The sequence below is a fragment of the Silurus aristotelis genome, assembly GCF_946808225.1.
Source record: "Silurus aristotelis genome assembly, chromosome: 7".
NCBI lineage: Eukaryota > Metazoa > Chordata > Actinopteri > Siluriformes > Siluridae > Silurus > Silurus aristotelis.
The window spans coordinates 9,750,845-9,766,110 of record NC_139580.1 but is presented as its reverse complement, the minus strand read 5'-3'; the positions used below and the strand labels follow the sequence as shown (position 1 = coordinate 9,766,110).

At 38.3% G+C, this 15,266-nt stretch overlaps 1 protein-coding gene across 2 annotated transcripts in view; it reads left to right on the top strand.

Annotated features, from left to right (window-relative positions):
* The first annotated feature begins 7,735 nt into the window (after nt 1-7,735).
* The window catches only part of LOC310729003 (ATP-binding cassette sub-family C member 5), a 47,027-nt gene continuing 39,496 nt past the window's right edge, over nt 7,736-15,266 (top strand). The window contains exons 1-4 of one of the 2 annotated variants that reach the window (XM_083546924.1): nt 7,742-7,871; nt 8,035-8,088; nt 11,514-11,689; nt 12,013-12,168. In XM_083546924.1, the coding sequence (XP_083403050.1) occupies nt 11,523-11,689; nt 12,013-12,168 (323 nt within the window). In that variant the 5' untranslated portion in view covers nt 7,742-7,871; nt 8,035-8,088; nt 11,514-11,522. Of the gene's footprint in view, nt 7,872-8,034; nt 8,089-11,513; nt 11,690-12,012; nt 12,169-15,266 lie in introns of both variants that reach the window. The other variant, XM_083546923.1, reaches the window with a different exon arrangement.

Sequence of the window (15,266 nt, the reverse complement as noted above, 5' to 3'; positions counted from 1 at the left end):
ATGATTTTGTAACAGGAAAATAATTATAACTGATATAAAGTGTAGTTACTGTTACAACCCTGAACATTTTTCAACAACAGCTTGGTCCATCGTGTCAAGGTGTTTCTAAACATATGCGGTGTATCCTGAGAGAAGGAGCAACCTGATGCTACTTGTTAATAATCTGACTTAATAATCTATCAAGAAATGAATCAGGAAACTGAGTGGCTTCTGCTGCAGGTATTCACTGCAGTACTGGATGTGAGGTATTACACAGGAGAGAGAGCCAGTCGAAGCCACTGCATTCCATATTTCTTCTCTCTGATTCATTTTCAGGCCTTCCTGCATCCCTTTTCATTTTTTCTTCATTCCTCACCCCTCACCATGGTAACCCAACAGTGGAGACGTGATGGATTCTTGCAGCCCAGTCGTGAGACGGCACACATCATGAATCTGCCTGGAAATTGATAGGGAAATCTGAATGCACTTCATCGATCGCCTGCATTCAGCAAATTTCCCAGCTCAGTAAAGTGAGACAGCTTAAATGACTTCTCTGCGTTTTTTATGTACAGTTCGGAGTAGCACTCGAGCATTCTGACAAGACCTCTAAAATATGTGCCCTCTCTCAGATAAGACACACTGTGAGCTTTTCCGGCGTTGTGCTTGAAACATTTTCTCCCAGAAGATGGTTTAAGTGTTGCTGGCGCACGTCTTTGTAGCTCGTCCAAAACATTTCGGGTCTGTCTTAATGGTTTGTGCACCAATGAATGGTCAGTTGGGCAGAAAAAAAACAGCCCATAACAACATTAATGTACAAATTTTCTGCCTCATAACAAACCCCCAGCCTCTATCTTGTTCACTGTGTAATGTAGCGTTTAATCACACAAGTGCCGCGTATTAACCGTCAGCCTGAAGTCTTTTTCATCACTGTTTTAATGGGGAGGATTATCAGAGTCGCTCTCTTCTTGCTTCAGTGTCTGAATATGAAACTAAAGCTCTAAGGATTGTACCTCACATAAGCTGCACTCGTTTAACCTCTGTGAATTTGAATAAATGGATTAATTTCACTGTTATAGAAACATCACACCTGAAGGGTCAGTGCTGTTTGATATTACACACATTCGCTCAGCTGCAAGGACACGATTCCTAACTCTCTGTGTGTGTGTGTGTGTGTGTGTGTGTGTGTGTGTGTGTGTGTGTGTGTGTGTGTGTGTGTGTGTGTGTGTGTGTGTGTTGAGAGACATGTAGCTCAAGGGGTAAACAATGTAATGGAATATATAAGTATATTAATAACAGGAATTTGGGCCGCCTGCTCTTCATCTCTTCGAGGAGTTGTGTTGCATGTATAGATCCACAGGCAAACTCGCTCAATTAATGATCAGTGCAATTAGCTTTGGAATTAGACAGTCATAAAGTAACACCGTTTGTATTAAATAATGGGACATTTAATAAACATCATTTTTTTATTTAAACACTGGAAGTATCAGGTTGAATTGGATGCATGTTATATGGCAAACGGACACCAGGGTGCTTTTTTTTAACCACAAATGGTTGATTTATATGTTCATTCATCGATCTTTAGGAAACTTATCGTAGTGTGGGCCACTGGGAATCCTATCACCCAGATCACTAGGTGTGGGTTAGGGCCCGGGTTTGATCCCCGGTCAGGAAACCAACCCCAGCCATTCTTAGTGTTGGTCCCAAGCCTGGATAAATGGGGAGGGTTGTGTTAGGAAGGGCATCCAGCGTAAAAACATGTGCCAAATCAAACATGCGGATCATGAATACGGATGATCCGCTGTGGCGACCCCTAATGGGAGAAGCCTAAAGAAAGTTTATTCACACTTATGGGTAACTTATTCTAGTCATCTTAACATAGATGAATGGATGAATGATAGATGGATAGATGCTAATACCATTTATTAAGAATGATGCATAGCACAACATGCTATGTAGCATAGCATCAGGTTACTCAATAAGCTGTGGTGGCCTTCATAATTATTTTCACCCTTTACGAAAAAAAGCAATAAAATACAAAAAGTATAACAAATGCAAAGTGAGCTTAAATGTGTAACACATGCAATATGGTGTTATGAGCTCGAACATACAGAGAATAAAAACATGGTGGCATGATGACTAAATTATAATTAGGTGTGAAAAAAGTGTGTGAATCTGGTGCGTTTGGCCGTGATCTCATCTCCAGCCAGTGTTCCCACTGCAAAATCTGACCGTATTCTTAAAGGTTAATAAAAATGGATGGTGCTGATGATTCTGGAGAACACCAGAGATGGCAAAAGTACACACATTGTTCACTCAAGTAGAAGTGCAGATACTCATGTTTAAAAAGTTAAAGTGCTGACTACACTTTTTTCCCTCAAGTTAAAGTGAAGAAGTTTGGGCTCTGTACTTAATGTACTTAAGTAAAAAGTAGTCATTATTACTACCTGTTTTAGTGTCACGCTGGTAACTGATCTCTCATCATATTAATATATTAATATAATAGAATTTTAAATTTTGTTACCTAATGAATGTATCCAGGCTGAACATCCACCATATAGAACACATGCAGAGAAAAGATGATGATCAGGTGATCAGGAAGGTATCTGTTCTCAGTCATGTTTACATCACTGACTCCCTCTGTCTCATCCACGTTACCCCCAAACTTCTTGTTGCTTTCTGCCTTCTCATTGTGAGCTCAGTAAACTAATCTATGTCTGTGGTGTGTGAGAACCAGGAAATGATGCACCAGCGGTAGATTGAAAAAGCCGCACATTGACAGGAAATTGGTTGATTGGCTGAAAGCTGATAGATTAAAACTAAAGTAACGAGTCTGTTTTGAAAATGTAAGGAGTAGAAAGTACAGATATTTGTAGTCGGCGCTATCTTGTGTTATGTGTATTGTCCCACACTGTTTTGTGTTGTCTGTCTGTCTGTACTGTTGTCTGTCTGTCTGTACTGTTTTTCGTCTGCACTGTTTGCAGTAGGTTGCACTCGATGCACTGTATGAAGCTTTGTGTTGTGTTGTAGCTCTATGTTGTTGTTTAGTGTAGCACCAGGGTTCTGGAGGAACGTTGTCTCGTTTTTACTGTGTACTGTGTACCACTGTGTATAGTAGAAATGACAGTAAAAGCCTCTTGACTCTTCACTCTTGAGTAAAAAATTTAATGAGGTAATGTAAAAAGTTGTCGGAAAAATATTTAGTGAAGTGAAGTACTGATAAAAGTAGTGAGCACTGATTAAGTAAGTAGTAGTGAAGCATTGGTACTTCATTATTTCCGATCTCTGGAGGACAATGTTTACAATAAAGAAAGAACAGTTATAAATGTGTGGATTAACCAGGGAAATCACACAAAACAAAAGAAAAATCACTTTTATTACTGAGCCCTGGCCAAGAAGGCGTCATAATATTTACTACAAACACTCAGACACAGCACATAACAACACTATGAATAATTAAAAACAAGAACATACTGAAAGTATTGCAGTTACAGATGTTTCTCGACACCATACCATCACAATGGGGCCCTAAAACCTAGAGAGAGAGAAAGAGATTCAACTTTTGTTCTACCGTTTTATAATAAATCATTCACGTAATAAATCAGATCATCTTCAGTCTTATTGAAAATGACCATAACACAACTTAGTGTTCATAAAACTCTACACTACGTCACTTGACGCCAGGAGATACTGTATAACAGCACTGCTATCGATGAAAGCAGACTGATGGCTTACAAGAAGTCATTTGAAATGTTTGTGTAATTTATGCTAAATGGTTTGCGATTTAGTTATTCGCATCTGATGAACATCATTTTGATTAACTGTTTCATAACAACACCTGAAATATTCCTATTTATGTGGCCATGTGGAAAAGTCAGTGCTTTTTGTATTTGTAAAAGATACAGACACAAAGAGAGTAAGACATAACACACCAGGACTAGGATAGTTTTTCCCCCCCGCTGGAGTAAGTTTTATGACTATTACACTATTGCTACATTAATTGTCCTTTTTAACATGTGCTGTATCTTTCCTGATGTAAATCTTTCAAAGTGGTAACATGTGTTCTTCACTTGTTAGAAAGAGTTTGTCTCTGCCAGAGGACCATGTGGCTTCAACTGCAGCTCTATAAATGATTAATCACTTCTTTTTTTTCCAGCAAGTTTAACATCTTACAAGAGGTGCTGCCAAAAATACGACTCTCTGCGCATCAACTTTTGGCTCTGACCCTCTGTTGCTCTTCCAGCTCTTTCCCAAATATAGAGGTCTGAACCGTGAGCTGTCTGCCCTTCTTACTATCACACTAAAGAGCATGTCAGAGCAGAGCGTCTTACTGTACTGCTCAATTTTTTATTGCTTTACTATGGAAAAACCTTACAATAACACACATCCATATAATGAACATAAATATAAAGCATAAATGTCTTCAAGTAAACAAAGCTTGATGACATTTATGTCAGAAAACTTGTCAAACATTGGATGGTTACATTCTAACAGAAGAACTTATGTAAGCTGGAGAACAGAAGAGATGATGTTAGCAGACTGCCTCACACCCGCAGTCAAACATGGAGGTGGAAGCTTAATGGTTTGGGGTTGTTTTGGAGGAGGGAAGGTTAAAGACTTATTCTGGATGAAAAAAATTCTGGAAAAAAAAGCAGGTTATGTTATTATAAATGTAATGTGGTAACTTTTTTTCTGCAATTATAAAATGTAATATTAGTGTTACTAGGTGGAGAGTTAAGAACAGCGTGAACTGTTTACTCAGGACTTCACTGACAACATTGCTAACAACTTATCTCTGCAGTTCAGTATGTTCAGGACAAAAAGTAAAAAAAGTGAATAAAAAAAGCTAAAAAAAAAAATACTTACTATAATCAATAATCAGACATATATATATATATTTATGTCTGATTATTATATATATATTATATATATGTCTGATTATATATATATATATATATATATATATATATATATATATATATATATATATATATATATATATATATATATATATATATATATATGTTGTATTATATATTTTATTTATATATATATATATATATATATATATATATATATATATATATATATATATATATATATATATATATATATATACTGTAACAAATGGACTTTGGAGCATGAGGAGATGAATAAGTACTTGTTTGTCCGAGTATTGATATGTCAAGTAAATATTTTTGGAGCTTTTTTATTCACCTTTTTACTTTTTGTCCCAAACGTACTGAACAGCAGAGATAAGTTGTTAGAGATATTGTTGTTTCTATATTGTATATATATATATGTGTGTATATATTTTTTGTCTATTTTCAAAATGCCAAGTTAACAAACAAAATAAAAATCCACAATAAATAAAACTTTCTTTTCGGCTTCTCCCGTTAGGGGTCGCCACAGCGGATCCTCTGCACGTTTGATTTGGCACATGTTTTACGCTGGATGCCCTTCCTAACGCAACCCTCCCCAATTTATCCGGGCTTGGGACCGGCAAAAAATCCACAATAAATATTTGCTGTGAATTCCCTCTGGCTTCAATTCAACACTTGCACGCTTTGAACACTTGCACATAGTCAGGGATTTTGTAGGACAAGTGTCAGGTGTTTGATTAACCAGATATACCGAGCAGGTGCTTATGATCATCAATTTCTTATGTAGGTTGAAATATCAAAAATATAGCCAAATCTGCTTCTTCTTTCGGCTGCTTCCATTAGGGGTCGCCACAGCGGATCATTTGTCTACATTCCCCCGTCCTCTACATCTGCCTCTTTCATACCAACTACCTGCATGTCTTCCCTCACCACATCCATAAACCTCCTCTTTAGTCTTCCTCTTTTCCTCCTTTCTGGTGGCTCCATCCTCAGCATTCTACTACTGATATACCCCATGTCCCTTCTCTGCACATGTCCAAACCATCTCAATCTGGCTTCTCTCACTTTGTCCGGAAAACGTCCTACATGCCCTGTCCCTCTAATGAACTAATTTCTAATCCTGTCCATCGTCGTCACTCCCAACGAAAACCTCAACATCTTCAGCTCTGCTACCTCCAGCTCCACCTCCTGTCTTTTAATTAATGCCACTGTCTCTAAATCGTACAACATCTAAGGTCTCACCACAGTCCTATAAACTTTCCCTTTCACTCTTGCAGATACTCTTCTATCACAAATCACTCCTGCCTGCACTCTTTTCTTCACTTCTCTAACAACATTACTTTGTACTGTTGACCCCAGGAACTCCACCTTCACCACCTCTTCACCCTGTAACCACACCACTCCACTGCCCTCCCTCTCATTCACACACATGTACTCTGTCTTACTCCTGACTTTCATTCCCCTTTTCTCCAGCATCAACCTCCACCTCTCCAGGCTCTTCTCAGCCTGCTCACTACTCTCAGCACAAATCACAATAAAGAAGAAGATAGCCAAAGGATTACAAATTTGACTTATCAGTCAAAATTTGGCTGCAATTCTTCTTTGAAGACTATTTCTACCCAGACTTCTACAGACAGTAAATTTGTGTACCTAGGTGCTCATGGAAATGCTGTATATTTTCTGATATCAAAGGGAGATTAGTCTGATGTAACCTTTATGTGCTGTGTTAAGTTTCCTTGGCCAACCAGTGTGTCTCTGTTCCTCACAGTCACTGTTAATTTTTTTGTGCTTTTAAAAAAAAAAGCTTGAACAGTTCTTGAAACCCCAGTATGCTTTGAAATCTTTGCCTGGGTTAAACCATGCTGACGCAGTATATCTGCATTGTGTCTTGTTGCTGTGCTCAGTCTTGCCTGGTGTATAACCTGTGACATGAATCAGTCTTCCAAAATCCCACCTCAGTAGCAGATTTTTGCTGTTCCTCACCCAGTTTTAATTTTCCTACACAGCTGTTTTTATTTAACGGTAAGGGCTTGTTTTTATTTGTCACATGTACATGAGAGCAAAGTAAAATTCTTTTTGCGATGTTAGGAAGCCAGGTTATCATAGTTCAGGGTCAGCCATTATACAGTGCCCCTGGTGCACAGAGGATTAAGGGCCTTGCTCAAGAGCCCAAGAATAGCAGCTTTGCAATACTGGGGCATAAACCCTCTGGTCGTCGTCCCCCGTCCCCCAACATGCATTACCACATCTGCCATTTCATCATGGACAGCAAGTTAGAACAAAGAGCATAAGTGAATTTCTGTGTGAAACTGGACAAATCTGCCACAGAGACATTCGACATGACATGTTTGACATTTGGCGATGCTGCAATGAGTCATTTACTGGAAGACAAAGAGAGATCAGGAAGACCTTCAACGAACTCAAACCCTGAAAATGTCGAAACCATTCAGCAAATTGTGCATGATGATCCTCACGTCTTAATTAAAGAAAAATACCAAATACTGGTTTCATTTGAAGTTCTCTTCTCTTCCTATTTTGTTAAATGATCAAACTAAATTAATAACACTTTTATTTTTGAAAGCATTCTCACTTTACAGCATTTTTCACAACTGCCTAAAACGTTTGCAAAGTACATGCAGGATTATTGGCACCATATTTTGTTTGCACGAGTGCTTTTTTCCCCCCATCAATATCCCCTTTATATCTACAAATCTAACAACTTCTATACATTTCTTTTTATTTATCAGGATCTACAGCATGTGTTATGCTGCTCCGGGAAACCCCTCCCCCTCGCGCGTTGTCATTGCCATGGCGACGACCAAAGCAACGCCGCGATTGGTTGGGCTGCATATGACGTCATTCTGATATAGGGAATCCCGCCGGGTGCGCCTTGGAGCGCTTCTGTCAGCAGGAGTCCGCGTTTTTCTTCTCTCTGTAGTTTATTATTTTTATTAGTTGATTTGTTTTATATGTTGATTCAGAGGGAAGTCCTGGCGGGAGTCTGATCTTCAGGTTTGTTCTTCTCTAAGCAAATGTGACATGTTGAGCTCAAAACTGCAAAACTTTTAATAATAATATTAATAACTATTATTAAAATAAATATGAAACTATAGGAAAAAGAAGAAGAGCTTATATAACATGGCTTATATAACTTATTGATGATTATTTCTTTTAGTATTTTAACTGCTTTGTTAAGTCAAGAGTGTGAAAATCCCGAGGTTGCAGAGATGTAAGTGATTTCACTTCCAACATTAACTCTTTCAGCTCTCTGTTATTGAGATGTTTCTCGTATGTATCTAATACCAATACACTACTATTATGATTAGTATGATAATTCTTTTACTATTATTTACTTAGGATGTTTTATTGAATGAGGAAAAAGTCTGCTCAGAAAGTGGGGAGGGGGGGAGGGGTGTGCTGTACAAATAACATTAATGTGATTATCAGATATTTTAATAATAATTATATCAAAGGTTATTAAGTAGGTTATTATATTCTGGGATAATCTGTCAATCCATCAAAAAAATTAATAAATAAACTTCTTACACAAGGAGAGACATGAGATTTGTTTTAAACTGTAGCCTGGTGATCTGAGTAGATTTTTTATAATAAATAAAAAAATATATATAAACTAATATAAAAAATAAAAATAAGAAACCTTAAGTTTACCTGTAACTTTTTAATCCTGTATTTCGATTTGATTCCTAATCCATATAACCAGTTCACATATATAGTTGACTGAAGTGATTTGTACACTAGTAGCACAAAGAGGTGAGTTACACCTTAATTTTTGAAATTGTTTCTTCTGTATAGTTGTGATTTGCATAATTGGGATGATCTCTAACCACAAGTTCTCAAACAGGACTGACATGGGAAAGTCTTCGAGAATATTTACCTTGAACATTGCCACAACACATTATGCCTTAAAGCCTGGATGCAGAGAATAATAAGCATAACCATAACCATAGTCATACATTTCTGCATAGATAATGTTTATTTACAGTCAGATAAATAAATGTGTAGCTGGTTACAAAATGTATAAAGACTGCTTAAAAGCATTCAAGCTCTTCACTCGTGTTTTGGGCTTCAACTGCAGGACTTTTGTTAATGTTGTCTATTAACGTCACTGTAGTGATTGACTTGTCCACAGTAGCCACTGCAGGACTTCCAGGCTAAAAAACTGGTTAAAGACAAACCAAAGGTGCACTCATTTTTAACTAGTAGGTAAGAGATGTATATGATATATGTGTGTATGTAAACTTTACAGGTAAATCTCATGGGTAAATTTTATTGTGTATGACTAGGGACGGGAATTGTCCATATCATGTTATTTGTTTAAATTGAAGTAGTTTAGTATGTAAATTGTACTGTGTTTAGACCCCAACCAGGGACAGGAGTTGAAAATTAGCATTTGCTATAAACTTTTTATGTAGCATTTCAGTGACAAGCTTGCTTTGACACTATGTACAGTGAGGAAAATAAGTATTTGAACACCCTGCTATTTTGCAAGTTCTCCCACTTAGAAATCATGGAGGGGTCTGAAATTGTCATCGTAGGTGCATGTCCACTGTGAGAGACATAATCTAAAAAAAAAAAATCCAGAAATCACAATGTATGATTTTTTAACTATTTATTTGTATGATACAGCTGCAAATAAGTATTTGAACACCTGAGAAAGTCAATGTTAATATTTGGTACAGTAGCCTTTGTTTGCAATTACAGAGGTCAAACGTTTCCTGTAGTTTTTCACCAGGTTTGCACACACTGCAGGAGGGATTTTGGCCCACTCCTCCACACAGATCTTCTCTAGATCAGTCAGGTTTCTGGCCTGTCGCTGAGAAACACGGAGTTTGAGCTCCCTCCAAAGATTCTCTATTGGGTTTAGGTCTGGAGACTGGCTAGGCCACGCCAGAACCTTGATATGCTTCTTACAGAGCCACTCCTTGGTTATCCTGGCTGTGTGCTTCGGGTCATTGTCATGTTGGAAGACCCAGCCTCGACCCATTTTCAATGCTCTAACTGAGGGAAGGAGGTTGTTCCCCAAAATCTCGCAATACATGGCCCCGGTCATCCTCTCCTCAATACAGTGCAGTCGCCCTGTCCCATGTGCAGAAAAACACCCCCAAAGCATGATGCTACCACCCCCATGCTTCACAGTAGGGATGGTGTTCTTGGGATGGTACTCATTATTCTTCTTCCTCCAAACACGTTTAGTGGATTTATGACCCAAAAGTTCTATTTTGGTCTCATCTGACCACATGACTTTCTCCCATGACTCCTCTGGATCATCCAAATGGTCATTGGCAAACTTAAGACGTGCCTGGACATGTGCTGGTTTAAGCATGGGAACCTTCCGTGCCATGCATGATTTCAAACTATGACGTTTTAGTGTATTACCAACAGTAACCTTGGAAACGGTGGTCCCAGCTCTTTTCAGGTCATTGACCAGCTCCTCCCGTGTAGTTCTGAGCTGATATCTCACCTTCCTTAGGATTATTGAGACCCCACGAGGTGAGATCTTGCATGGAGCCCCAGTCCGAGGGAGATTGACAGTCATGTTTAGCTTCTTCCATTTTCTAATGATTGCTCCAACAGTGGACCTTTTTTCACCAAGCTGCTTGGCAATTTCCCCGTAGCCCTTTCCAGCCAGTACAATTTTGTCTCTAGTGTCTTTGGACAGCTTTTTGGTCTTGGCCATGTTAGTAGTTGAATTCTTACTGATTGTATGGGGTGGACAGGTGTCTTTATGCAGCTAACGACCTCAAACAGGTGCATCTAATTTAGGATAATAAATGTAGTGGAGGTGGACATTTTAAAGGCAGACTAACAGGTATTTGAGGGTCAGAATTCTAGCTGATAAACAGGTGTTTAAATACTTATTTGCAGCTGTATCATACAAATAAATAGTTAAAAAATCATATATTGTGATTTCTGGATTTTTTTGTTTAGATTATGTCTCTCACAGTGGACATGCACCTACGATTACAATTTCAGACCCCTCCATGATTTCTAAGTGGGAGAACTTGCAAAATTGCAGGGTGTTCAAATACTTATTTTCCTCACTGTATGTTGCATTGTCCCTGTCAAATAAATAAAATGAAATGAAATGAAATGAAATGACTTAATAACTGAGCTCGGGCCAGAATTAATATCACTTCCACTGCTAAAAGTGTTATCAAAATGACATTGTGAAATTTTCTTTGATAGTACAGCCCTCAGTTTCCCAAACCAGCTAAACCGTAATCTTGTATCAATAATGAATCAAAAGGCACTGTTATCGCTTTCTCCGAGTCCTTGTTTTCATTTTCCACGCTGATCTGCACAGACGTGTTCATTAAGCTGGATTGACGTCAACAGGGCTTACCCCGTAGACAGATCAGTGACAAGCTTGTGTGTTGGGCTCACTGTCCATGAATCCTTCAGAATGCCAACTGCTATCTTTAAATAGATAAGCACTTTAAATTTACACACACACACACACACACACACACCCCCTCCATCACCATGCAAGGTGCACTCGGTCGTATGCAGTACAAATGTGGACAGACAGTTCCTCTCTCTCACTCTCTCTGAAGCATGGACTTTTGAACTAATCAATGACACAGGTTGCAGGAATCACATTGTAATAAATAAGCGTCTGTGTGTGTTTCATAGAAAGCTGAAATGTATCCAGATGCCTTGCAAGCTGCTGTCCGGGTCGACGGTTTGCCCCTGTCCAGCCCTGAACCTGAGCCCAACCAAGAAGAGGAAGATCGGGGCCACCAGACCAAAAGACAAGGGAGATACCATCAAAGTTTGCATTTACTAAAGCCTTTCAGGATCACACAGAAGTAAGATGACACCAGCTACTATTATCAGTGCATATTAAAACGTATTCTGGTTTTCGGTAGCTAGAAATCTGTAAGTGGTGAGAGTTAAATGTGGCCCTGATAAGACAGTCCTTATCCTCTGCTCACAGCCTGTACCACGTTTAAACAGACGCCAACTGATAAAAGCGCTGCCAAACTTTTCTGCTGCAGCATGACACTTTTGTGAGGAACCTGAAAAGTGCTGTTCAAACACAAATGCACAAAATAGGCTCTTTTACATGAGGACATGCTAGCGCTTCTCAGAGGCACTGTGTGTCTGAACTTGTACTGGTATTGTGTCACAGGCATCAGCACCCTGTGGACAATGCGGGACTTTTCTCCTTCATGACACTGCACTGGCTTTCTCCGCTGGCATGGAAAGCCCACAAAGCTTCATCTCTCACAGTAGAGGACATGTGGGGCCTGTCCTGTCACGAAGCCTCCGAAACCAACTATCACAGGTGAGCAGTCGATTGCCATCCTAAGCACATTTTCCCATGGATGACGTGTTTGACGTCATAAGCACATCAATGCTTCGGTTAAATGTCCTGTAACTATAACGCTGCAATGTTGCAATCATTGATAATTGCAGTGTGACATCTGTCTTACGGCATAAAAGTTCTTCATAATGCATTATGTTTACATGATTAATGTATTGGATATTATAAATCCTACCTTATAATGTCTGAAATATAACTCACTATATAAAGCTACTGTATGTCAAGTTACATAACACGTCATACATAATACATACATAACAGGCCAAGTTACATAACACATTATTATATTAATCCAATCAACATTATAACACCACATTGTTTAAGTTCACAAATAGGATAGTGAAGGTGGTGATTACTTTTTTATAACAGCAGGTCAAAGGGTTGCGCCAGCTATAATTTCACTAATTTCACTATAATGCACTAATTTATTAATATATTATGTTCTAAAGCGATGGTGAAGTTTTTTCTATAAGATATTATTGAACATTTCCTAAAATGAGTCTTTAGTGTCAGTGCTGTTTGTCAGTGCTGTATGTTTTGCACCAAAGGAAAGATTTCAAAACAAAGACATTACAGTTTCTTTGTAGCATGAAAAGGTGCATTTCTTTACGTCTTGTTAATGTGAAGATGCTGTTTATAGCCGTTATACATCATTTAAAAAAACAGCCCTTAACCAGAATCACTTATGTAATGAAGAATCTTTATGATACAACTGAGCAGTTAGAGACATTACCAGTAGCAACTTGGCGGTGCTGGGATTTGAACATTTCAGATCAGAAGTCCAGCACATTAACCACTGAGCTACCACTTCTCACAACATTAAATTGATGTGTTGTTCAATAATAAACTACATTTGTCATAGTTGCGAAAAGTGTGATGTTATAAGAGGAATACAACATTACAACAAAGTGATTACAAAATGTCAGGTTAGAGAACGCATTGTTCTTTAGTCACAAGGCGCTGGCCTCTTTCACGTTCAACAAATATAAATAACTCTGTTATATAAAATAAATGACACAGCATGTTGGTATTAGTAAGCCAACAGGATTAACAACAATTCATAGTTAGCGTCTTTTTACTTTGATTATTTTACTTTTATTAATTTAGGTAAGAGAACTGCCCCGGGGCATGATGAACATCTCACCCTTATCTCACCTAACATCAGTGCAGACACCTTCATTTCCTCTTCTCCAGCTTATGATTAACCAATACACTGGAAACTATGAGAAACTGGAGCCTTCTGTCTGCTTCAGTATGAAAACTGTCCTAAACCGAATCCTATAATAGCTATCATGACAGCTACAGGTAATGGTTACTCCATTGCAAGTTTATGACAAGATCATGTCAGTGTTATGATACAGGAGACAAGTAAAGTGCTTCTGGGTCTATTTTTTACCGTGCACTTAGAGTTGTACAAATAGAAAGATTGGAGTCTAAGTGTGATTGGGAATTCCTGTCATGTTTGCCAGAGTGTAGCTTAAATGCGAACAAACAAAGAAGGTGAAAAAAACGGCACCTGGAAAAAAGTTGAAAGTGTCGGCTTGAGTGTGTGTGTGTGTGTGTGTGTGTGTGTGTGTGTGTGTGTGTGTGTGTGTGTGTGTGTGTGTGTGTGTGTTGGGGGGATAGAGGTAGGGTTAATGTGGGAATCCCTGGACAATCATGGCTATATCAGCTCATAGATGTTTCTCTCTCTCTCTGTCTGTGTCTCACGGTGTAGGCAGTTGTGGCATGTGGGTGTTATTAATAGCGTGGTTTAGAGATTAGACAGAGAACACAAGGGAGTGTTCTCCCCTTGACACATCCTGCTAAGCAGTTATGTCATTGCTACTTTAGTTTCGGGGCCAATTGTTGACTCAGTCGAGACACGTAAACATATTAATTTCCAACCTGGATTGACTACGTTATGGAATCTGGACCGACTACAATCTGTCTCGGGTTCATTACTTCAGCAAGTCACCTGGCAGCCAGCGTAGAACTTCAGTTACCTCGAGCTGTGGTCTGAGATCAAAGGACAGATAATGTTCTGACAGCAGGGTTCGAGAAACTCTCAGCCGCCACCGGAGAGGAGACAGGTGTTACTTTTCACCGTGTCATGTCTCAAGGTCTCATTCTCTAGTTACTGGCTGTGAGCTAAACTTAGACAGGAGTGTGTTAGGAACGTTTGTCTTTGCGTGTGAGAAACTGAGTTTGTATGAAGGTATGGAAGAACAGAAGTTTGACTAGAGGTATAAAAAATAGAGGGATTTTAGCTCTCTCAAATCCACAGAAATATATTCGGTTAGATTAGATTAGATTAGATTAGATTAGATTAGATTAGATTAGATTAAACTTTGTCATTGCACATGTTATGGTACAAGGCAATGAAATATAGTTAGTATCTAACCAGAAGTGCATTGGTAGCGGTGTAAAATATTTAAATATGTACAGGTTAGTAAGGCAATGATATATGATAGATATGAATAAATCATGATAAATGAATGAATAATGTGATATAAATAATCTGAATATAAATAAAATGGAAAGGGGGTTATATACAATACAATGGCCATGGGATAGTGCAATGCAGGAGAATTTGTAGTGTTTATGAAAAGATCTCACTGATTCTTATTTTTGCTGAAATAAAGAAAGAATTATTGAACTATAGCAGATGAAACAAATCAAATTGTTGTTTGTGAATTATGTGGGTGGAAATCAACCTTCAGAGTCTGATTAACTGGTGATTGATTCATTTCACAATGCAGTGAAACAGACTGTTAATGCAGTCATCGAATATGATCAGATTGTCACTATTACAACAATTTGCACTCTATTTACTAGCATATTACTAGGAAATTGAAAAGTGACAAGCAAAATGATACAACTCTAGATTTATAACTGATTTGTCATTCATGTGAAAGGCATTTACTCTATACTTCCAAAACCAAAGTATTCCAGTCTTTTTTATCTAAGAAACTGTGACGTCATTAATGTTTGACTGTACATAAAGGATGAGATAAGGATTCTTCCTCATTTTGTATCAGGGAAATGTTTTCTACCGCTCTCCCATCTGGCTTGCTCAT